The 24,305-nt window shown below is 43.3% G+C and overlaps 3 protein-coding genes across 7 annotated transcripts; 2 read left to right on the top strand and 1 right to left on the bottom strand.

Annotated features, from left to right (window-relative positions):
- Window positions 1–1,423: 1,423 nt before the first annotated feature.
- b4galt7 (xylosylprotein beta 1,4-galactosyltransferase, polypeptide 7 (galactosyltransferase I)) lies at window positions 1,424–23,540 on the top strand. Of its 5 annotated transcripts, none has more exons than XM_079268236.1 (6): window positions 1,424–1,503; window positions 15,873–16,229; window positions 16,315–16,540; window positions 17,053–17,136; window positions 17,758–17,862; window positions 18,648–19,969. In XM_079268236.1, the coding sequence occupies exons 2-6, from the start codon at window positions 15,919–15,921 to the stop codon at window positions 18,801–18,803; spliced, it is 882 nt and encodes a 293-aa protein (XP_079124362.1). In that variant the 5' UTR covers window positions 1,424–1,503; window positions 15,873–15,918; the 3' UTR covers window positions 18,804–19,969. The 5 variants fall into 5 exon arrangements, with proteins under 5 accessions (XP_079124362.1, XP_079124363.1, XP_079124360.1 ...); XM_079268237.1 differs by lacking the exons at window positions 1,424–1,503; window positions 18,648–19,969 and adding exons at window positions 12,498–13,016; window positions 22,851–23,540; XM_079268234.1 differs by lacking the exon at window positions 1,424–1,503 and adding an exon at window positions 12,498–13,016 and having other exon boundaries at window positions 18,654–19,969.
- tmem216 (transmembrane protein 216) lies at window positions 2,237–6,017 on the bottom strand. Its single transcript, XM_079268929.1, has 6 exons — window positions 6,006–6,017; window positions 5,353–5,366; window positions 5,110–5,203; window positions 4,272–4,364; window positions 2,717–2,918; window positions 2,237–2,567 (listed from the first exon to the last, which is right to left on the bottom strand). The coding sequence occupies exons 1-6, from the start codon at window positions 6,013–6,015 to the stop codon at window positions 2,552–2,554; spliced, it is 429 nt and encodes a 142-aa protein (XP_079125055.1). The 5' UTR covers window positions 6,016–6,017; the 3' UTR covers window positions 2,237–2,551.
- Window positions 6,500–11,249, top strand: tmed9 (transmembrane p24 trafficking protein 9). Its single transcript, XM_079268426.1, has 5 exons — window positions 6,500–6,689; window positions 7,644–7,744; window positions 7,822–7,947; window positions 8,522–8,668; window positions 9,038–11,249. The coding sequence occupies exons 1-5, from the start codon at window positions 6,542–6,544 to the stop codon at window positions 9,185–9,187; spliced, it is 672 nt and encodes a 223-aa protein (XP_079124552.1). The 5' UTR covers window positions 6,500–6,541; the 3' UTR covers window positions 9,188–11,249.
- Window positions 23,541–24,305: the final 765 nt, after the last annotated feature.

Below are 24,305 nucleotides of genomic sequence, written 5' to 3'. Positions count from 1 at the left end.
TTCTTACAAGAGCATGAATGTACAACATTCACCATGAGGAGAGCATGAATGTAAACATTCACCCTGATGAGAGCATGAATGTAAACATTCACCCTGATTAGAGCATGAATGTACAACATTTAACCTGAGGAGAGCATGAATGTAAACATTCACCCTGATGAGAGCATGAATGTACAACATTCACCCTGAGAGCATGAATGTACAACATTCACCCTGATGAGAGCATGAATGTACAACATTCACCCTGATGAGAGCATGAATGTACAACATTCACCCTGAGAGCATGAATGTACAACATTCACCCTGATGAGAGCATGAATGTACAACATTCACCCTGAGGAGAGCATGAATGTACAACATTCACCCTGATGAGAGCATGAATGTACAACATTCACCCTGATGAGAGCATGAATGTACAACATTCACCCTGAGAGCATGAATGTACAACATTCATCCTGATGAGAGCATGAATGTACAACATTCATCCTGATGAGAGCATGAATGTACAACATTCACCCTGAGAGCATGAATGTACAACATTCATCCTGATGAGAGCATGAATGTACAACATTCACCATGAGGAGAGCATGAATGTAAACATTCACCCTGATTAGAGCATGAATGTACAACATTTAACCTGAGGAGAACATGAATGTACAACATTTAACCTGAGGAGAGCATGAATGTAAACAATCATCCTGATGAGAGCATGAATGTACAACATTTAACCTGAGGAGAGCATGAATGTACAACATTCACCCTGATGAGAGCATGAATGTACAACATTCACCCTGAGGAGAGCATGAATGTAAACAATCATCCTGATGAGAGCATGAATGTACAACATTTAACCTGAGGAGAGCATGAATGTAAACATTCACCCTGATGAGAGCATGAATGTACAACATTCACCCTGATGAGAGCATGAATGTACAACATTCACCCTGAGAGCATGAATGTACAACATTCATCCTGATGAGAGCATGAATGTACAACATTCATCCTGAGGAGAGCATGAATGTACAACATTCACCCTGATGAGAGCATGAATGTACAACATTCACCCTGAGAGCATGAATGTACAACATTCATCCTGATGAGAGCATGAATGTACAACATTCATCCTGAGGAGAGCATGAATGTACAACATTCATCCTGATGAGAGCATGAATGTACAACATTCATCCTGAGGAGAGCATGAATGTACAACATTCATCCTGAGGAGAGCATGAATGAAGGGTCCATCTTAAGTCTCTTATTTGTCATTTCCTCGATTCCGGTTGAACCGGTTCCAACCTGAAGTGATCTTCGCTTGAACTGGAAGTTGAAACCGGAAGCGATCCTCGCGATCCTCCCCCAAGACCCGTTTGAGAGGAGAACTTTGAAGAGAACCTTCAGGCCAAAGAGCTGATATCAGATCAGCCTGACCTCACAACCAGACAGCAGACTAGCGGGAAAGGGAAGCAGCACATGAAGCTTCTCCACCAGCTGAACACCTGACAGGTTAGCTAGCTGCATGACGTCATGCTAATAATTTATTCAGCTTTTTAAAACAACGGGGACGGATCCAGCACGGACAGTTAGGGAGTGAGAGACATGAAGACATGCTGAGACATGATATATAGTTATAAATACATCATTATATATATATGTGTGTGTGTTTCATATTATAGTGAATATTATTATATGATATATATGATATTATACTGAGACTACAATAGGATGTCCTGACGTGTTTATCAAAGTGTTATTTTCAATAAGAACTCATTCACAATATACAACCAGAATATGATGTTTACTACGTATCATATTCTGACGATCAGTGGAATCAGAGCACGTGAACGTGGTCGTTGTCTGTTTGTTCCCTCCAGCTGGTTCTGTCTGGTTCTCAGGGCTCAGCGGGACGCTTCACGTTCACGTCACGGAGACCCGGAGAACATCAGATCTGTCTTCAGTCCGACTCCTCACAGCGCCCCCTGTGTGCTGGAGGCCCGCTGGGTTCTTATCTGCACGCTCTACATGGTGGTCGTCATCAGCTGGAAGTCCAAATGGTAACTTGTCCCCCTCTTGTCCTCCTCCTGTTCTTCTTCTTCTTGAAGAATCAACACCAGTTTAAATCAGTTTGTTTCTCTCATGTTTTCAGTTGATTCTGAAAGCTCTCTTTTATAATCATGTTTGTGTCTTTAAATATTAAAGTAATCCAGTTTTTCATGATTACTTTCTATGTGACCAAATATAACGAGGGAAAGATGTTTTATTCAGAACGTCTCCTCCTCGCCTCGCCTGCACTCACAGAGAAACATTACATTTCAGACTTCTTAATAGATTTTTAAGACCTGACTTTCAGCTCATCTCTGCATGCGAGTTAATAATAAATGACCCATTAAGAAAGAGTCTTATTTACATAACTATCATCATTACATTTGTACAAACAGTTGGTATAAAAGCAACAGATTTACATGTTCATGTGAAAATAGAAACCACGTGTTATTTACAGCGTGGCATGTGAAGATGTGCTGCTCTGTGCTTCAGATGAAGTCAAACTTCTTCTTCAGTCCACTTTGGACCTTCAAGGAAACACATAAGAAAGGGACAATTTAAGTATTAAGTATGAACTTGAATATTTCCAGCCTCAATAAAAGATTTGTATTGAACTGAGAACCCCCCCACACACGCATCAGATGACCGGGACCCTGCAGGACCCTGCAGGACTCACCTGGAGAAGGTGGATAGGGAGAGGAGTCCCAGCAGCAGCTCCAGGCCGTAGAAGACGAGCAGCACGGCGCTGAGGATGAACTCCAGCCGCAGGACGAAGGTCTGCAGCAGCAGGAAGTAAACGGCCAGCGCGGCACACGGGACCAGCACGAAGAGCGACGCGCACGAGGCCAACGAGCGCTCGCACAGGTTCCCCTTCCAGCCTGGAGGACAGCACCAGGTCAGTGAGAGGGCCCACAATACACCCAGACCAGCTGGACCTGCTGAGACCTCAGACCACCAGAGCCCACAATACACCCAGACCAGCTGGACCTGCTGAGACCTCAGACCACCAGAGCCCACAATACACCCAGACCAGCTGGACCTGCTGAGACCTCAGACCACCAGAGCCCACAATACACCCAGGCCAGCTGGACCTGCTGAGACCTCAGACCACCAGAGCCCACAATACACCCAGACCAGCTGGACCTGCTGAGACCTCAGACCACCAGAGCCCACAATACACCCAGACCAGCTGGACCTGCTGAGACCTCAGACCACCAGAGCCCACAATACACCCAGACCAGCTGGACCTGCTGAGACCTCAGACCACCAGAGCCCACAATACACCCAGACCAGCTGGACCTGCTGAGACCTCAGACCACCAGAGCCCACAATACACCCAGACCAGCTGGACCTGCTGAGACCTCAGACCACCAGAGCCCACAATACACCCAGACCAGCTGGACCTGCTGAGACCTCAGACCACCAGAGCCCACAATACACCCAGACCAGCTGGACCTGCTGAGACCTCAGACCACCAGAGCCCACAATACACCCAGACCAGCTGGACCTGCTGAGACCTCAGACCACCAGAGCCCACAATACACCCAGACCAGCTGGACCTGCTGAGACCTCAGACCACCAGAGCCCACAATACACCCAGACCAGCTGGACCTGCTGAGACCTCAGACCACCAGAGCCCACAATACACCCAGACCAGCTGGACCTGCTGAGACCTCAGACCACCAGAGCCCACAATACACCCAGACCAGCTGGACCTGCTGAGACCTCAGACCACCAGAGCCCACAATACACCCAGACCAGCTGGACCTGCTGAGACCTCAGACCACCAGAGCCCACAATACACCCAGACCAGCTGGACCTGCTGAGACCTCAGACCACCAGAGCCCACAATACACCCAGACCAGCTGGACCTGCTGAGACCTCAGACCACCAGAGCCCACAATACACATACAAGTTTCTACGTCTGAGCAGATGGTTGTTGGACAGATTTGAGTCGATCTAAATATCGATATATATTTTAGCTCTATTTGGTCGTATCAAATAAATAAAGCTGCAGGGACGTCTACGCACAAAGAGCAAATATCTGAAGTGCATGTTCGTAAAGTAAAACCACAATCAAAGATGAATCGTCTGTGTGTGACAGCTCCAGTTATGTGTGAGGTCTCCTGTAGGTGTAACCTCCAGTTAAAACAAAGATTATAGAGTGTAACTTTGCTACGGTATGACCCGATGCATCCGGTGCGATCCACCGAAATGATCCCGCTGCTCACCGTAGAAGATCCGCAGCGTCTCCAGACCGAGGAAGAGAAGCAGCAGAACCACGTCCAGAACCAGGTTGTCTGACGGGTAGGGCAGTAGAACCCCTACAAGAGAAGAAGAGTTCATCCATCAGCTTTAAGGAGGACAGTGAAGAACCTCTGACTTCCAGCTCAATAACACACAGAAGAAGAAAAGAGGATTTTAAATGAATGAAATGTTAAATCATTTGAACCCTGTGGCGACGTCTTGAGATGTTTTCTTTTTAATCAAGTTCTTTGAGTTTCCTGAGGGCTGTTTGTACTTCATATTGTATGTATGTATATATATATATACATATATACTGTACTCACTTTACTGTTACTACACTAGACTGTGTCTAAACGTTGTATTCATGTATTCTCAGTACCTCGTATGCACTTTGTGGTCCTTGTTGATCTTTAATGAATAAAAACTGAAATTGTTCCTCATGCTTGTCATCAATGTTCACATTTTACTGATTTAAGGTAAAAACTCAACTTCAACTGGTTTTAATGGGTTTCAGTTGTTTAGTAACAATCTGCATCATCACACCGGTGTAGTGGAACCAGGAGGAACACTCCTCTTCTTGTGACACACACAACCAGTACAACATGAACTCATACATTCTATTATATAGAGTTTCATCAGTGTTCCACCTCAATGTGTGTGATGTTCTGCTGCATGCTGAGGAAACATTGCTGCTGTATCACAGAGCTGTTTGATGATGGTTTACCTCAGTGACAGTGGAAAGTAATATGAATATATAATTGTATATATATATATGTATATTATATATTTTAATGTATAAAACAGCGTCTCTCTCTCGCAGACCTTTGTAGATGAACATCAGGATCTCTGCCACATAGAAGGCAGCAAAGTACCAGCTGTTCAGGTAGAAGAGGACCTGAAGAGGAGTGGACGACAGCTCAGGAAGACGAGTCAAGGACAACAGAGGGACATGAGACACACATACACACAGACACACACATTGTCTCTCACACTCACACACACACACACACAGAGCAGGTGTGTGTGTGTGTGTGTGCACGCGCATCAGCTTCATGTGAAGGATACGATTGGTTGGCTTCCTGCAGAGATGAAGAGAAAATAAATTAGAAACAATTGATCAAAATGCATCAATATATAAGGCGATATTTAACCAAATGTTCCAAATTCCTAAATATTTTTGAATTTGTATTTATTTACAAAAGCGAAGATTAAACAAGTAACCTAATAATGTCATGCAGAGGTGAAGAAAACATATTTTATATCAAAGTATATATTTGGAAAACAATAGTTAAGTTAATAATCTATAATAATATAGCTAATACTGTGTTATGATGCATTCAGCATAATGGATATTTTCACATGTTTCTGTACTTGCATACTTGAACTTAAGTAACATTTTGAAGACAGGACTTTTATTTTGTAACGGAGTATTTTTCAAAAGTATCGCAGCAGTTCTTCCTCTACTGGTAATTATTACCGTAGGCTGTTTGTTACATCCGGTTAACATCCGGGTAAGTTATTACCGAGGACTGGTAACGCTACCTAACGAAGCTAACATCGGCTAACTCCAGTAGATTCGGAACACACAACAGGAAGTTCTCTTCTCTGATGTTTCGGTTATCCGGTTTACTGTTACATCGGTAAATAAATTAAAATATAACTTGTTGTTAGTATTGGTTACGTCTAAACCTTTATTAGACAACGAGTGAGTGACTTACCCGGCGCCATGTTTGATTGTCATGGAAACAGCTTGGAAGGAAGTGCTTCTTCTTCGGTGGTGGTTTCAACCGGGGCGGGTTTAGTTTGCTGCCCCCTAGTAGCTGTATGTGATACTGATAGATAGATGGATGGGTGGATAGATTTGTAATTACCGGTTAAATCAGTAAAACGTAAATATGTGTGAACATTGATGCCAAGCATTGGGAACAATTTAACGTTACGTTTTTATTCATTTACGAATTAACTAGGACCAAATACTAGAAAACAAAGTGCAGTATTGAGAATACATTCATACCACGTTTAGACACAGTCAAGTGTAGTAATAGTAAAGTGAATGTAGTATATTTTAAAAAAGTACAAACAGCCCCCAGGAAGCTCAAATAACTTGAATTTACTAGTAAATCGTTAAGAACTACAACACCCAGCATCCTCTAAACGTCGCGCTGATTGGCCAGAGTCGAGCGAGGGTTTACGTGGCATTGCTGTGTCCGCGCATGCTCAGTCGGATCTCTGCGCTCTCCCGGCAGGAAGGAAGATGGTGTCTGTCAGGATGCGATCGTGTGTGTTGTCGGTTTTGCTGCTGAACGTTTTCTACAGCGTCGTGTCCTCGTTGTACTTTCACATCGGAGAGACCGAGAAGAAATGTTTCATAGAGGAGATCCCGGACGAGACAATGATTATCGGTGAGTGTTCAGAGAGAAGAAGTCTACCTGATGCTAATGCTAACGAGCTAGCTCACCAACTTGAGCTAGTTAGCTAATCGGCTAACTGAGCTCAAGTTGTCGTTCGTGTCCACAAACACACATGTTGATTGACGTCATAGCTTTGTGAAGACACACACACCTACACACTCACACACACACACACTCACACACACACACACACTCACAAGACGGATCTGTACTGCTGATGTGTTGAACGTTATAGCTTTATGAAGACGCACACACACTCACTCAGAGTAGCTGGTAACAAACTATGGCGTTACATCTCAAATAAAGCAGCTGTATTGGTATGTAGTACAGTAAAAAGTACAATATGTACCTACTGAGATGGAGTAGAGCAAGGAAGTACAAGCACCTCAAACCTTGCAGGTACAGTGGTTGAGTAAACATACTTCATTGTGTACTCTGGTGATAGTACTCCTTCCCTCTCACAGTTCACCTGTGCAAATACAACACGACCTGTTGAATCAGAAGAACTCTGTCAGAATGAACGTGTACGTCACAGTTGTACTTATATATAAGCATGAAGATGTATAAGAATAATATAAATAAAGGAGTGTCCACAATGCTACGATGTATAACACAATATATGCAGAGAATACAAGTATATCACAAAACAAAAATAATAAACAAAGAAAGAAGTGCATCAGTCTCTTACGACATGAAACCACATTGTAAGTGGAGAAGTAAAATCTGTTAAGTGTGTTAAATATAAATGCAAGAAAAGTATGAATTAAATGAGAATATTTCCTAAAATGTATGGAATAAATGCAGCATTAAAGGCAGAGCAGTGCTCAGAAAAGATCTATTAAGAGGATTTATAACTCATGAGTACTCCTGAGAATACAGAAATCTAACCACAACACACCTCCTTCCCTCCCTTCCTTTCCTTCCCTCCTTCCTCACTCCCTGCAGGTAACTACCGTACTCAGCTGTACGATAAACAGAGAGAAGAGTACATGCCGGCCACTCAGGGTCTGGGGATGTTTGTGGAAGTCAAAGATCCTGATGACAAGGTGAACAAACATCTTCATCCTCATCCTCATCATGACCTCATAGTCCATCAGTGTTTACCTGTCTGTGTCTCCTGCAGGTGATCCTGTCTCGACAATATGGCTCAGAGGGGAGGTTCACCTTCACGTCTCACACACCTGGAGAGCATCAGATCTGTCTGCACTCCAACTCCTCCAAGTTCGCCCTGTTCGCCGGAGGCATGCTGGTAGGTTCTCCTCCACTTCCTCTCACGCTGTTCTCCTCCACTTCCTCTCACGCTGTTCTCCTCCACTTCCTCTCACGCTGTTCTCCTCCACTTCCTCTCCTGTTGGTTAGCCATTAGCGGTGCTGCTAACGTTACTAGCTCTCCTGCTGTTGGTTAGCCGTTAGCGGTGCTGCTAACATTACTAGCTCTCCTCCTGTTGGTTAGCGGTGCTGCTAACGTTACTAGCTACACCTGTTGGTTGGCCGTTAGCGGTGCTGCTAACGTTACTAGCTCTCCTGCTGTTAGTTGGGCGTTAGCGGTGCTGCTAACGTTACTAGCTCTCCTGCTGTTAGTTGGCCGTTAGCGGTGCTGCTAACGTTACTAGCTCTCCTCCTGTTGGTTAGCCGTTAGCGGTGCTGCTAACGTTACTAGCTACTCCTCCTGTTGGTTAGCCGTTAGCGGTGCTGCTAACGTTACTAGCTCTCCTGTTGCTTTAAGCACTGATTGGTTGTTTACAATGAAACATGATCAGAGACTAGAAACACTTGCATCTCTCACTGCTGACATAGTTCTTCTTCTTCTTCCTGTGTCTCAGAGGGTTCACCTGGACATCCAGGTGGGAGAACACGCCAACAACTACGCTGAGATCGCTGCCAAAGACAAGCTGACGGAGCTGCAGCTGAGAGTGAGACAGCTGGTGGAGCAGGTGGACCAGATCCAGAAGGAGCAGAACTACCAGAGGGTCAGTGTCTCTGGGTTTAAACGGCATTCACACACATTCATGTGGTTTCTCTTTGTTTATTCTGAACAGACGCCGTCCTCCCGCTGGAGACTGAGGGAACATTTTGTCCTCCTCTAAAACTAATTATCATTGTAAAAAGTCAGGAACATTTCAAACTGTAGGAACACCGAACTAACACTTTCCCACAATGCAACAGGTCACAACAAGCTTTTTATTCCTCAAATATATTTGGATTAAGAATATTTTGTCGACACACTGAGTTTGTTAAGAAAACTAATTTGTGAATGTTGTTTTGTGAAAAAACGTTTGGTTTCTTTCGTCCGTGCTGGCGGTCATGTGACGTGTCTGTCTGTCCGTCTGTCCTCTCAGTACCGCGAGGAGCGTTTCCGTCTGACCAGCGAGAGCACCAACCAGCGGGTCCTCTGGTGGTCCATCGTCCAGACCCTCATCCTGGTGGCCATCGGCATCTGGCAGATGAGACACCTCAAGAGCTTCTTCGAGGCCAAGAAGCTGGTGTAGAGCGGGTGTGTGTGTCTGAGAGAGTGTGTGTGTGTCTTAGAGCGTGTGTGTGTGTCTGTCTGAGAGTGTGTGTGTGTGTGTGTGTGTGTGTGGTCTCTGCTGATTGGCGGCGGTCGCTGCTGCTGTCGGAGGATAAACTGCAGAGGAGACGGAGAGAGAAGCAGCTGAGAGGTTCGGCCTGAAAACGCCATCTTTGTTTTACTGTCGATGTTCTGTTTGTTTGTAACGAGCTCGTCACCTCTGCAGCAGACCGTCAGACTGTCGGGGGGGGAAATGTGACAACTGTATTTATTACAGCATTCTGCTTTCTGTCCGCGTCCACCAGGCCGATAGTCGTGTGTTTCTGTGGTTTATTTTAGTTTGAAATGACTTCGTCTTCCTCCGCCTCCTCCCTCACTGATGAGGTCATGATGTGTTACTGGCCACTAGAGATGTCGTTCAGCGTGTTCTGGATGACGTTTAACAAAAATGCAGAAATTATAATCTGGATTCATGTGTGTAAACTAAGTTTGTGAAACATTTTCTTAAATGTGGAGATTCTGCAAACAAAAGTCAAATATTGACATCGAGGATGTTACGGCGTTGTTGTTGTCGTCTCTCGCTTCAACACCAACGATGGTCAACAAGCTCCACTCAACAACTAAACATCTTCAGTTTCAGACTTTAAAGAGACAGCAGTGATGTTTAGAGGTGTTTGCATGAAGTTCTGCTCCAGTCAGAGGAGTAAAGTGATGTTCTGCTGTGGACGTATGTCAGACTCCTCAAAGAATCTGTATCTGTTTAAATGAACGCTTTCACCTCTTTACTCTGCAGTCAGACAGACTTTCTCTTATCTATTCTCTCTTTAAACACGCCAGACTCCATTCATAAAACAGTGATTTAGCTCCAAGCACTCATGAGTTGCTGCTCTACTGCTGCCTCCATCTGTTAGTTTGTTCACTAAAGTCTCTCATCAACACAAACACCAACAGATGCAGGCAGCAGTAGAGCAGCAACTGGTGTGTTCTGAGAGGTAGAATCAGTGCTTTATGGAGTCTGGTGTGTTCTGAGAGGTAGAATCAGTGCTTTATGGAGTCTGGTGTGTTTAAAGAGAGAATAGATAACGTAAGTCTGTCTGACAGCAGAGGAAAGAGGTGAAAGTCTTCTAAATATAGTACATATCATTGTTTTAGTTGTCTAAAATACATCCACAGCAGTACATTACTTTACTCCCATGCTGGTACTCCTGTCTGTTTGTACTGTAGTAGTACACTGAGAAGTACCTCAAACAACCACACTTCTAATACATTACACTACTTTTACTGTAACGCTGGACTCTGGTTTAAAAACACGTAGCTCTGAGCACATACAGCGTATAACATGTCCTGTTAATGCACAACAGATGTGTTTATTGATGAGGTGGAGTTCTGTGACGACTCAGCTTTCAGATGACGTTTGTGTTGATTCTTCTTTTTATTTCAGTGAAATCCAACAAAACGAGACTTCTGTTTTCTGTTCTTCACTGTGTGTCCAAACTGAATGTACCTTCATGTTCATCAGAGGGAATATTTACAATCTTCTGGTGTTGGATCGTTTTAAAGGCGACTAAAACAAACCGCGGTTCTTCAGATGTGGTTGAGATGCAAACCGGCTCGTTCATGAAGCTCTCGTACCTCCAGATTATTCTCTTATTCAGGTACAAAACAACTTCAGCTGTTAAAGTTTAGATCTAAACCCCCAAAGTCATGAATCTGAATATTCATCTTCAACGTGACACGAGCAGCTAAAAGGTTTCAAATCCTCCTGAAGTTCAACTGAACATTTAGAAACGTTCCTCAGCTGTCTGATTTAAAAGAAGCTTTTGATAATTCCTCCTCAGTCCGTAATTTCCTTCTTCACCTCTAAACATGTGGTTCCTTTTCATTTCTTCTCTGGTGGTTTTGTGTTTACTGGAATATTTGAGAAATGTTTCGGGTTAGAATTTGAATTTTGTTTTTAGGCTGGAGGAGGAGCTTTGATTCAATCTTTTAGTTTTGGAGAGATTCTGTCTCATTGCACTCAGAATAAAGTTTGTCACATTTGGTTTGAAGGACTGATTTCTTTTATTCTTGTAATATTTTCCACTGAAACAGTTTGTAAAAGTCACTTAAGGAGGTTTTTTATTGGCTGTACGTTGTATTATAAGTATAAAATATAGAAAGCAAAGAAATGAGACTGCAAAATAATGTAATAAAGTTTAAACTATGATAATTATGACTCCTAAAATAAAACTTGCTTTTTAAAAGATTCATTCTGGAAACTGGAGACAGTAGTTTACTCTGAGTACTCTGATCTTTTACTAAAGTAAAGGTATTATTACCACAGCATTTTACCAGGTAAAAGTACACAAGTATTAGCATCAAAATATACTTGGAGTACCAAAAATGAAAGTACTCATTATTCAGAAGAATATATATATTATATTATAATTCTTGATATAATGACTTTATCACTTTAATGTTGCAGCAGGTAAAGATGGAGCTCGTTGTATTCACTTTATTTACTGCTGCTAGTTTAATATAGAGTAATACTTCATCATTTATTGGTTGATTCTATTTAGTTTTAAACATCTGAATATGTAAAGTAAGTTATCCAACAAATGTAGTGCAGGAAAAATTACAATATATTCCTCTGTGATATCGTGGAAAGTAGAAATAAGGAAAGTACAAGTACCTCCAAAGTCAACTTAAGTACTTGAGTAAAAGTACTCAGAGTAAAACATCTGAGTACTTTACACAGTACACAGTTTCCTTTACTGGTGTAATGTTCCTTTAATGGTGGAACCTTTGCTATTAATGAGTTTGACTCCAGCAGTAGAGAGAATTTATTTGATAAAATACTTCAATCAATATTCAGAATTCATCTAATGAGGATGTGTGTTTATTTGTTGTGGGTCCCACGTTTGAGTTGATGGCTTTGAAGAGTGGAAGAAATAACATTAATGTAAATATGGGTAAGTCAGAAGTGGTGATTATGGCACAAATGAAAAGGATGTGGCAGAACAAATGGAATAAAGGGACTAAAAGGAAATCTATATATTTTAAATAAACCATTTGTTGGGAGGATCTAGTGGAAGGAAACAAGATTATAACAAGACTAAGGAATAGTCAAGCTGGTTTTAACAGTTCTCTCTATGTTATTGGAAAGCATAATACTTGTTTTAAGAAGAAGAAACTGAAACCATGTTTTATTGGGTTGTCGGAAGTAGGAACGGAGATTAAGCGAGAAGAAGGAACCTTGTTGAGTAGCAGCCGGCACTGTTTCCATTCGGACTCCTCAACAGGTCGGACAACAATCCAATCGCAATCTTTCCATCGTGAAATTACCGTTAAATATTCCTCCGGTCGGGCTTTTTGTTATTGTGTTAATTGAATATTTCCCCGCTGAATTCAAACGTTAACGGACACCCGGTAACAGATAAACCGGAAGTTGAACCCGGAGCGTCGCGGTGTGTGCACCGCTACATGCTACGTATACAGTTTTACTGTTAGCTATGTTAGCAGCTAACTGTTAGCCATGTAATGCTAACAGGACCAACCGGTTGCAAAATATGGATTATTACTGAATAAGTTTGACTCTTAATGAAGCAAATGTTGACAGGCCGTGGAAGAAGAGTGCCGGGAGGGTTTGTGTGGAGTTAGCTTCGTGTCAGTCACACAAAAGAAGAAGAAGAATCTGAGAGAAACTTCTGTTTTGAGAAGTTTGAGTCTCTGTTGTTGTTTTTTGTAATCAAACTGGACATAAGTGATGTTTTAAAGATGATGTACTCGTCGAGAAGAAAACCCGTCCTCTACTTCAAAGAGGAGAGAAGGTAAGATGGATGTTCAGTTATTTATTATTTCATGTATTGGTATTTTATTCAACCTTAGAAGTACATCATGTTCACTGTATTCTTGTTAATTCACAGTCATAGCCCCAGAGGTGGAAGAAGTATTATCTTATGTATAAAATATTGAAAAAGAAAACACACACTGTGAATATACTTCACTAAAAGTAGAATTATAAATCAATGTACTTAATTTATGAATATATATATATATATATATATATATATATATATATATATATATATATATATATATATATATATATATATATATATATATATATATATATATATATATGAGTGGGACATTCTGCATCATGAGTACTTTCACTTTTGGTACTTGGAATATTTTGATGCCAATGTTTTTTATACTTTTACTTGAATACGTGTTTGAATGCAGGACTTTTACTTCAAGAATATTTCTCCACTTTAGTATCACTATTTGTACTTAAAGTTACTGTTTAATACTGATGACTCGATATGACTACATACTGTTACACCAGTAAACCAGTAACAGTATATGTACCTCTGAGATGTAGTACAGTAGAAAGTATATGTACCTCTGAGATGTAGTGCAGTAGAAAGTACAATATGTACCTCTGAGATGTAGTACAGTAGAAAGTACAATATGTACCTCTGAGATGTAGTACAGTAGAAAGTACAATATGTACCTCTGAGATATAGTACAATAAAATTCCATCTTGGAATAAACACGCTTAAGTCGGAGTAACAGAATGGTTTTCCCGTTTTTTCTCCATGTGCCATGAACGCGTCATTCAACCTGGTTTGTGTCACTAAGTGTATATTTAAATACGCTGCAGCTGTAGTTGAAGTTTCATAGATGTTTATTAGGCAAGGCAAGGCAAGTTTATTTGTATAGCACATTTCAACAACAAGGTAATTCAAAGTGCTTCACATAAAACCATTAAAAGCATCAAAACATAAGGCAAAAGAAAAGGACATTTAAAAACAATTAAAGAAACAGTGTAAGAAATAAAATTCAGTAGTAAAAAGTAAAGGAGATTTAAAACATACATTGAAACAATAATTGATGTCTCCCTGAGACATTACGCTGCACGCAATCAACCATACACTGCCGCAATTCTGCAACTACTCACACACAAACCACGTCTGGAAAAGATCTCTGCCGATCTGCGTTTTATTACACATATATTAAACATATCTGTCTCTTTACCGGCTCAACGCTCCATTGTGTCGTGAAGCAGACCGTTTTATTCTGATGTAAAATATTTATTCAAAATCACAATAGAGACACAAACGACTCCTCACTAACAGGATTACACCCCGTTAGATCAGACGTCTTCATGAATACTAAAATGAAAACTAAACAATGATGCAATCTGAATACACATAAAATAAAAATGCAAAAATGTCACTTATTACTGCATGTATGAGGACGTTAATCCAGGAACTGGTTTTATTTAAATTAAATGGTTAGTTTGATTTAATATATAGATAGATAGATAGATAGATAGATAGATAGATATAACGGGTTTAGTCTCTCCAGCTCTCTCTGACTTTAATTGTTTCCATAATAAAAGTTCAGATCATGAAAACACAAATCTTTCTAATAAATGCAGAAAGTTGTTTGTGGTCCTTTTGTTGTTCAGACTACAATGAACATTTATTAAAACCAGATGTTGAATCAGAAAACGAATCAAATATGAACTAGAGTTTAATCTGTGATCCGTCTTCACTGTTTACATGTTGAACAAAATCTCATCAGTCCGATCGGCTGCAGCGTCCAATCACATGACAGATGAACAATGAGGGGGCGTGTCGGCCGTTAAAACACTTCCTGGAAGTCTGTTCTCGTGGGTCCTCCTCATGGCTCCTCAGAGATCGCACTATTTGTTGTCTAAATAACAAATAAGTCTCTTGAATAAGTCTCTTATTTGTTATTTCCTCGATTTCCGGTTTACCGGATCATCGATTGAACCGGAAGCGATCCTCCCCCAAGACCCGTTTGAGAGGAGAACTTTGAGGAGAACCTTCAGGCCAAAGAGCTGATATCAGATCAGCCTGACCTCACAACCAGACAGCAGACTAGCGGGAAAGGGAAGCAGCACATGAAGCTTCTCCACCAGCTGAACACCAGACAGGTTAGCTAGCTGCATGACGTCATGCTAATCACTTATTCAGCTTTTTAAAACAACGGGGACGGATCCAGCACGGACAGTTAGGGAGTGAGAGACATGAAGACATGCTGAGACATGATATATAGTTATAAATACATCATTATATATATATGTGTGTGTGTTTTATATTATAGTGAATATTATTATATGATATATATGATGTTATATCATATATATATTATATTATACTGAGAGTATAATAAGATGTCCTGACGTGTTTATCAAAGTGTTATTTTCTGCTTTTTTTCATGTTGGAATAAAGGTTCAATATTTAACTGTAAAGCAGTAATGTGTGTTTGATACCTTAATGTTTTTGCATTAAATCATTCTGGGATGTTTGCTGACTGATTGATTGGATGTGGCACAGCCCTACAGAGAACATGTTCCACCAGCTCCTCTGTGTGTGTGTGTGTGTGTGTGTGTGTGTGTGTGTGTGTGTGTGTGTGTGTGTGTGTGTGTGTGTGTGTGTGTGTGTGTGTGTGTGTGTGTGTGTGTGTGTGTGTGTGTGTGTGTGTGTGTGTGTGTGTGTATATATATATACACACAATAATCTAACATCTTATCTTACCTCTTATTTTGAAATCCAGACCTGGTCAGTGTTGTAGTTGTTTCCTGTATTTAAAGATTTCTGTAGTGTTTCAGCAGCTGCCTGAAGCTCCGCCTCCCTCCTGTGTGTCTCCAGGTTCCTCTCTGGTAGATGTACGATCTACAAGCTGTTCGGTCTGTGCATGGTGCTGCTGCTCTTCTCTCTGCTGTGGCTTCAGCTCAGCTGTTCCGGTGAGATGTCCACCCCCCTGCACGGAGACCGACGCCCCCCCCAACAACAACAACAACAACAGCAGCCGCCCTGCCCCCCCGCCGCCGATCGGGCGTCTTTAGCGGACGACCCGTCCTGGGGTCCTCACAGACTGGCCCTCATCATCCCCTTCAGGGAACGGTTCGACGAGCTGATGGTGTTTGTTCCCTTTATGCACACGTTCCTCAACAAGAAGAAGATCAGACACAAGATCATCGTCATCAACCAGGTGGATCACTACAGGTGAGGGGGGGAGGAGGAGAAGGGGGAAGAGGAGGAAGAAGAAGCTCTCTCTCTCTCACAACTGAGACTGTGACTTTGGGTTCAGGTTCAACCGGGCGTCCCTGATCAACGTGGGCTACCTGGAGAGCGGTAACGACACGGACTACCTGGCGATGCACGACGTGGACCTGCTGCCCCTGAACGAGGCGCTGGACTACGGGTTCCCCGTGGAGGGTCCGTTCCACGTGGCCTCGCCCGAGCTGCACCCGCTGTACCACTACAAGACCTACGTGGGGGGGATCCTGCTGCTCACCAAGAAGCACTACCACGCGGTACGGAGCGGCTTCTTCTGTGGTTTCTTTAAACATGAGGGGTCAGAGGGACTGTCTGCTCTGTGTCTTCATATTTCACTGGAAACAACATACAGAGTGATAATATGAAACGACTGTTACTGAAGGGGTTATTTTAGTCCTGTTCTATTGCAGGAACTGAACTAAATGTTATGTAACATGGAGCTCTGCAATATATCGACATAGTGTGGTTCTTTGAGCTCCGGTTCCATAATCAGTCCCAGAAACACGAAGCCTCTCTTTAGTCTTTTTAGTGACGTTTATCTTGAAGGTGCCGGTTTGTGGTTGAAGTTCCTGAAGTTAAAAATACCCGACAGTGGTTTCACATCACGTTGATGTAATGATTCAAACCGTCCACCAGGTGGAGCTGTTTCACCCGTTTCCGCTGGACTCTACTCAGCAGAAACCTCAGTTCAGGACTTCTTCTTCGTCACATCTTCACTTTATTTCCTCTGAAGCAGAGAAATAAAATGCTTCATGTTTTTGTTTTTCAGTGTAACGGGATGTCGAACCGGTTCTGGGGTTGGGGCCGAGAGGACGACGAGTTCTACAGAAGACTGAGGAAAGCTGAGTTACAGGTACATGTTGGACCACGTCAGACCACGTCAGACCACGTCAGACCACGTCAGATCACGTCAGACCACGTCAGATCACGTCAGATCACGTCAGGCCACGTCAGACCACGTCAGACCACGTCAGATCACGTCAGACCACGTCAGACCACGTCAGATCACGTCAGACCACATCAGACCACGTCAGACCACGTCAGATCACGTCAGACCACGTCAGACCACGTCAGACCGCGTCAGACCACGTCAGATCACGTCAGACCACGTCAGACCACGTCATACCACGTCAGGCCACGTCAGATCACGTCAGACCGCGTCAGACCACGTCAGATCACGTCAGACCGCGTCAGATCGCGTCAGACCACGTCATACCACGTCGGGCCACGTCGGTCCACGTCGGACCACGTCGGACCATGTCAGACCATGTTAGACCACGTCGGACCACGTCGGACCATGTCGGACCACGTCGGACCATGTTGGACCACGTCAGACCATGTCAGACCATGTTAGACCACGTCGGACCATGTTAGACCATGTCAGACCATGTTAGACCACGTCGGACCACGTCAGACCACATTAGACCATGTCGGACCACGTCTTACATTCTTTCTGTGTTTATTGTCTCTGCAGCTCTTCAGACCGAGTGGAATCACGACAGGATATAAAACCTTCCTCCACATCCACGACTCGGCCTGGAGAAAGAGAGACCAGAAGAGGGTCGCCGCCCAGAAACAGGTACAAGAGTTCACCTGTTAGAGGGAACCAATCAGAAGGTCCCTCTGAGCCCAGCCCATATCTTTTATAAACATCTCATCAATATACAACAGCTGTGGTCGATGCTACGGCGCTCTTACTCGATTCGACTAAGACTCGTCAGTAAACACCAGAGTTCCTTCTTCACAGAGAACGTGAGTGAACTCAATGATCCTCTGCAGGTGAAAACCTCACATCTCCTCATTCTGGTTTTCTGCTCACATTTTTATTCAAAATGCTTTGAAAAGGTTTCGTGAACCAGAGACAGACGTGCTAAGCTAAGCTAAGCTAAGCTAAGTAGCGACCAGTAGCTTCTGTCTGCTCCGCTAGTTATTACAGGAAAGACCCGGAGCTTTGACCGTCACTGTCGCTAAGCTAAGCTAAGCTAAGCTAAGCTGACCTTAGACAGAAACTGCAAACTGAGGAACCACTCAAGTCACACAATCACAATAAATCCAGGTCACTTCCTGCAGCCTGCAGAGAGGACTCTCTTCATGGATCATACACAATCACAGCTGCTGTTTGAGCGGCTAAGACGCCGTCCGGCTGCACCAAACGTCCTCGGGAGAGGAGGTCTTCGTGTTGCGTTCACTGACACACAAGTCTTGTTGGAATTAGCAGCTTCAGACTCAGGAACAGTTCCTTTCGCTGTGACAAAGCAACGAAACAACCAATAAATAATCAATGGAAAGCTCCTCTTGTTAAACACAACACACCCTCCATTGTCACCTTCCCTCCTTCCCTTGTTTCCTCCCTCCTCCCTGCAGGAGCAGTTTAAGGTGGACCAGGAGGGGGGTCTGACTAACCTCCGTTACCAGGTGGAGTCCAGACAGGAAGTGACCATCAGCGGGGCTCCGTGCACCGTCATCAACACCAAGCTGGAGTGTGACCAGGACCACACGCCCTGGTGTCTGCTGGCGTAGAGGACGCACACACACACATGCACACACACACACACACACACACACCCCCAACGGGTTTCAGGTCTGGAGTCGTGGTCGCTCACCTGGAGGCTTTGATCCGTTTAACGCTGGTCGTGTTTCTACAAACCGAATGAGGCTGTGAAACAAACCAATGGTACGAACATTGACTCGTTTCCTCCAGGACACAAGTGGAGCTGACGTCCACCGTCGGGAACATCTCAGCTCTTGAAGCTGCTGCTTTGTCTTTTTAAAGCCAGCTGAAGGTTTTTCGGTGGATTAAAAACCTGCCGATGACGAGACTGAACCAAGATGAACTCAAACACACGAGCTCGGCTGTTTTAAGGCATTTATTTTGGCGGGGCACTTTGGTTCCTGCTGGCGTTGTTGTTGTTGTTGTTTTTAACTGTGATTGTGCAGAAGGAGCCGAGATGTTCAGATGCGTGTCAGAGGGTTCGTGTTCTCTGTTCTGATCCACGTTGGAGAAGAAGTGACGACGAACGGAGGAAGAATCTCAACACGGTTCATTTCCTGCTGGTCACATGAGGCGCTACGCTTATTCTGACAAAGAAAGAAACAAGTTTATGTTTTGTGGGTTTTTTTGCAGAATGTGTCTCTTGAACTGATCACAACAGGAATAAATGAGACTTTTTCTCATAATTAATGAGAAATCTGGATTTTCTTAATTACGACCAAACGTCCCCAAATGTATTTCCTGTTCTCTTCAAAGTAAACTGAGCTGAGCTGAAGACACTATTTATATATTTCAATCCAACATCACCTCGAGAAGGAGCTGAAGCTTCACTGGTAGAGCGATAGCCTGCAGGATTAATCATCATCATCCTCATGGGTTCATCAAGCAGATGATTTCATTGATCGGAGGTTAAAGAGACGGCGGCGATGTTCAGACGTGTGTTTGTGTGAAGTTCTTCTCCAGCCAGAGCAGCAGAGATGTTCTTCAAATGAACGCTTTGTTCAGAACGTCTTCACCTCTTTACTCTGCTGTCAGGCGGACCTTTGATTCATCCATCAGCTCTTTGAACACACCAGACCCCATCACTCCATCACCCCATCACTCCATCACCCCATCACTCCATCACTCCATCACCCCATCACCCCATCACTCCATCACTCCATCACCCCATCACTCCATCACCCCATCACTCCATCACTCCATCACCCCATCACTCCATCACCCCATCACTCCATCACCCCATCACCCCATCACTCCATCACCCCATCACTCCATCACCCCATCACTCCATCACCCCATCACTCCATCACTCCATCACCCCATCACTCCATCACCCCATCACTCCATCACCCCATCACTCCATCACCCCATCACTCCATCACCCCATCACTCCATCACTCCATCACCCCATCACTCCATCACCCCATCACTCCATCACCCCATCACTCCATCACCCCATCACTCCATCACCCCATCACTCCATCACCCCATCACTCCATCACCCCATCACTCCATCACCCCATCACTCCATCACCCCATCACTCCATCACCCCATCACTCCATCACCCCATCACCCCATCACTCCATCACCCCATCACCCCATCACTCCATCACCCCATCACCCCATCACCCCATCACTCCATCACCCCATCACTCCATCACCCCATCACTCCATCACCCCATCACCCCATCACTCCATCACTCCATCACCCCATCACCCCATCACCCCATCACCCCATCACTCCATCACCCCATCACTCCATCACCCCATCACTCCATCACCCCATCACTCCATCACCCCATCACCCCATCACTCCATCACCCCATCACTCCATCACCCCATCACTCCATCACCCCATCACTCCATCACTCCATCACCCCATCACTCCATCACTCCATCACCCCATCACTCCATCACCCCATCACTCCATCACCCCATCACCCCATCACCCCATCACTCCATCACTCCATCACCCCATAACTCCATCACTCCATCACCCCATCACTCCATCACTCCATCACCCCATCACTCCATCACCCCATCACCCCATCACTCCATCACCCCATCACTCCATCACTCCATCACCCCATCACTCCATCACTCCATCACCCCATCACCCCATCACCCCATCACTCCATCACTCCATCACCCCATCACTCCATCACCCCATCACTCCATCACCCCATCACTCCATCACCCCATCACTCCATCACAGGTAACAGCTTCACGTCTCTGTCAGAGTGTCGTCTCCATTTGACCAACAGATCATTTCCTGCTTTCACTGTAAACCAGATGAGATTCGGTGTATTTATTTGAAAGATTTATTTGGGAGAAATATTATTTTAATGTATTTTTGTTAAATATTTTGGTGAAAAACGTTTATTTTTGTATTATTTTCTTTTTATAATTGAACTGATCTCAACCACGAGATTCATACTTTATTCTCTCATTTCAGTTACTCAGCAGGATTTCCGTTGAACTCTCAAAGACATAATAATTTGGATTAATACCTTCAATTCTGTCAAATTAAATCTGAAATATAGTTTTAAAGACAAAATCTAAAGTCGGGAGTTTAAAGTACATTTGACATAACTCTTTAAAATATTATTTCACGTCCTTATCTGCTCACTTCCTGTTGAGTAGAGAGTTAAAAGTCACTTCTTTGATAATTGTGTTTTGATGAGCGATAAGTTTCTTGTGAATTTAAATGTTGCAGAAAGTTCCATCCTGAGGAAAAGCTGCAACGTGTTTTATATCGTTTATCAGTATTTTTACCTTTTTAAAATGCAGAATTTGTCTCGTTTAATGACACAAAACAGCATCAGAGTCACTGAAAAGTCCCTTTGAGTTCCTCTGGACCTGTGACCCTGCAGGGGTCCTGGTCCTGGTCCAGTCTCTTGTCTTTAGTTTTTATATTCAGAGGTCGGCTGACTGTTGTGTGCCGGTCGGCCTCCAGAGGGCGCGCTGAGGTTCCACGTGATGTCATAGTTTTATGTTACAGAGACGAGCGGTACCGTGTGTTTGTACAATATTAAGTATTTATAAAAACCTGAGTCTACAAAAGAAACACTGAAGGCTTGTTTGCTTCTTGTTCTATTTCCTGTGTTGGATCGTATTTAAAGCTGCAGAGCGGAGCGTGTGTCTCCCCCTCTGGCAGAGAGAGGAATTACACAAACATCCTCCTGCAGAGCCCCAGAGGTTTAAACTGCCTCTGCAGGAGGATGCACACAAACAATGGATTCTTCAGAGCAAACATCTGGGTCCACAGGAGGAGGAGCTCACCGTTTAATGCTTTTACGCAATCTGGTTAAAGTGAAGGCTTCATTAGAGGAGACATTCAGAATCAGAACATGAAGAATAAAATGTTGAAATACCAAGATTTGAATTAAGCTTCGTTTCGGCTGCTTTTTGTGATGGAAGTGATCGTTACAAATGATGTGTTCAAGGACCGTTGTAAAGATAACAATCTGACGATAAATATGTTTTTGTGCAGCTTCTTGTTGTGATAAACGGTGTTGTTTTTGCGATTGTTTAAAGAAAACATGCTTTTCCGTCCCGCTGGGGGGTTCTGAGGGTTAAAACACGTGTACGGTTATTAGATGATCAATACATCACGGTGGTGTTGTCGATCACCTCAGGGACGTTTATTGGACACATAATTATTATTTTGCACAACAAATGACTGTCAAACATCTTCAGCTTGATTGACATTTGTTTGGTTTGTTCTCAGTCATCTTAAATAATGAAACTATAAATAAATCGATAAACACTGAAACATTTCTACCGTCGTTCATATCACTCAGCTGGAGGCGAGATCACAGTGTTTACCGTCGCTTCTTCTTCTCTCCTCGTTTGCGTGTTTCGGAGTAACTTTTTTAACACGATGGCGTGTGTGTGTGTGTGTGTGTGTGTGTGTGTGTGTGTGTGTGTGTGTGTGTGTGTGTGTGTGTGTGTGTGTGTGTGTGTGTGTGTGTGTGTGTGTGTGTGTGTGTGTGTGTGTGTGTGTGTGTGTGTGTGTGTGTGTGTGTGTGTGTGTGTGTGTGTGTGTGTGTGTGTGTGGCTTGTGTCTCTGCAGCTCTGATGGTGCAGTTGTGGATTTTTCGGGAACGATCCAGAGAAGAAGACAAAGAGAGGGTAACCCCCCCCCCCAGGGTGCAATTGTCACCTTCAGTTGGAGGTGACGCACCGCGGTGGAAGTACAGAAACACCTCCGCCACAAATAGACAGCAGCAGCTCTCCCTCGCTGCAGCTTTGTGCTCATTCTTAAATTCCCCACTCGGTGATGATGAAGCTTTTACCTCAGCGCTGATGTAAAATAATGTAAATTGTGAAGTAATAATGATTATAACTAAGACATGTATTTTCATCTTTTGTTAATGAACCTAAAGGGGGGGGGGAGCATGACATCATGTTCAGTATCTGCTGCTTTCAATATTTAAATACACACATCCGGCTGGTTTCACCTTCTCCGTTTGTTGGATGAGTTTTGTGTTATTATGTGTATCATTATTTTCAGTGGCATTTGGTGCTTTAAGCTTTGTTTATAGTGGCGCCCAGAAGGGGGAGGAGCCTCTGTATGTATGACGGAGTTTATGTTCGTTTTAGTTTCTCCAAAACACCAGAGGAAGTATGAAAAATGAATATTCTGTATTATGTAATAGTGTAACCGGTAAAACTTCTTTAACCCAAACCCCACAATGCACAGGAGGAATGATAATAACTGTAAACTCTCTAAATCTCATATTCATGAACTACTTTATTACTTTCATACAAACCCTGTAAAGAAATAAGTGACGTATTAAATGTTTTATAAAGAAACAAAGGAGCAATATCCTGTAAATGATTTGATTTGAAATGTAGATTTCTTTTGAGACCCGTTTCTCTCAAAGACGTTCGGTTGAGGACGAAAGAAACCAGAAAATATTCACATTGAAGAAGATCGAAGATCAGAAGATCTGCTGATCGACGTCATCGTGAAACTAATCGAGCAATCGTTCACTCCATTGTGTGTGTGTGTGTGTGTGCGTGTGTGTGCGTGTGCGCGCGCGCGCTTGTCGGCATCAGTCCACCTACAGATGGTCGGACTCGCACTCGTCTGTCACACTCTGATTGGCTGCTTCGCTGCTGCTGGAAGCTCCTGAATCAAACCTGACAGACATTTCACAGGACAACACACACACACACACACACACACACACACGCACACACACAGGACAGTATGGCACATATAGGAAGAACAGTATAGCAATAATATGTGACATGAAATACCAGAGATTAGATTTGATCAATTCACTGATGCATTAAAAACAGAGTGTTATGAGAATAGTATAGAAATAATACAACAAATATCATAAAGTGTTTAATAAACCTAATTTATTTGAAGTTTTAAGATGATTTCAGTTTAGTTTATTCGATAAACTAAATCAACATATACATCCATCCATCTAATATCAAATTATGAAGTATCAAATATCAAACCTATGAAGTATCAAATATCAAACCTATGAAGTATCAAATGTATCAAATATGA

The sequence above is a fragment of the Melanostigma gelatinosum genome, assembly GCF_949748355.1.
Source record: "Melanostigma gelatinosum genome assembly, chromosome: 5".
Taxonomy (NCBI): domain Eukaryota; kingdom Metazoa; phylum Chordata; class Actinopteri; order Perciformes; family Zoarcidae; genus Melanostigma; species Melanostigma gelatinosum.
This window is presented reverse-complemented; position numbering and strand designations above follow the sequence as displayed.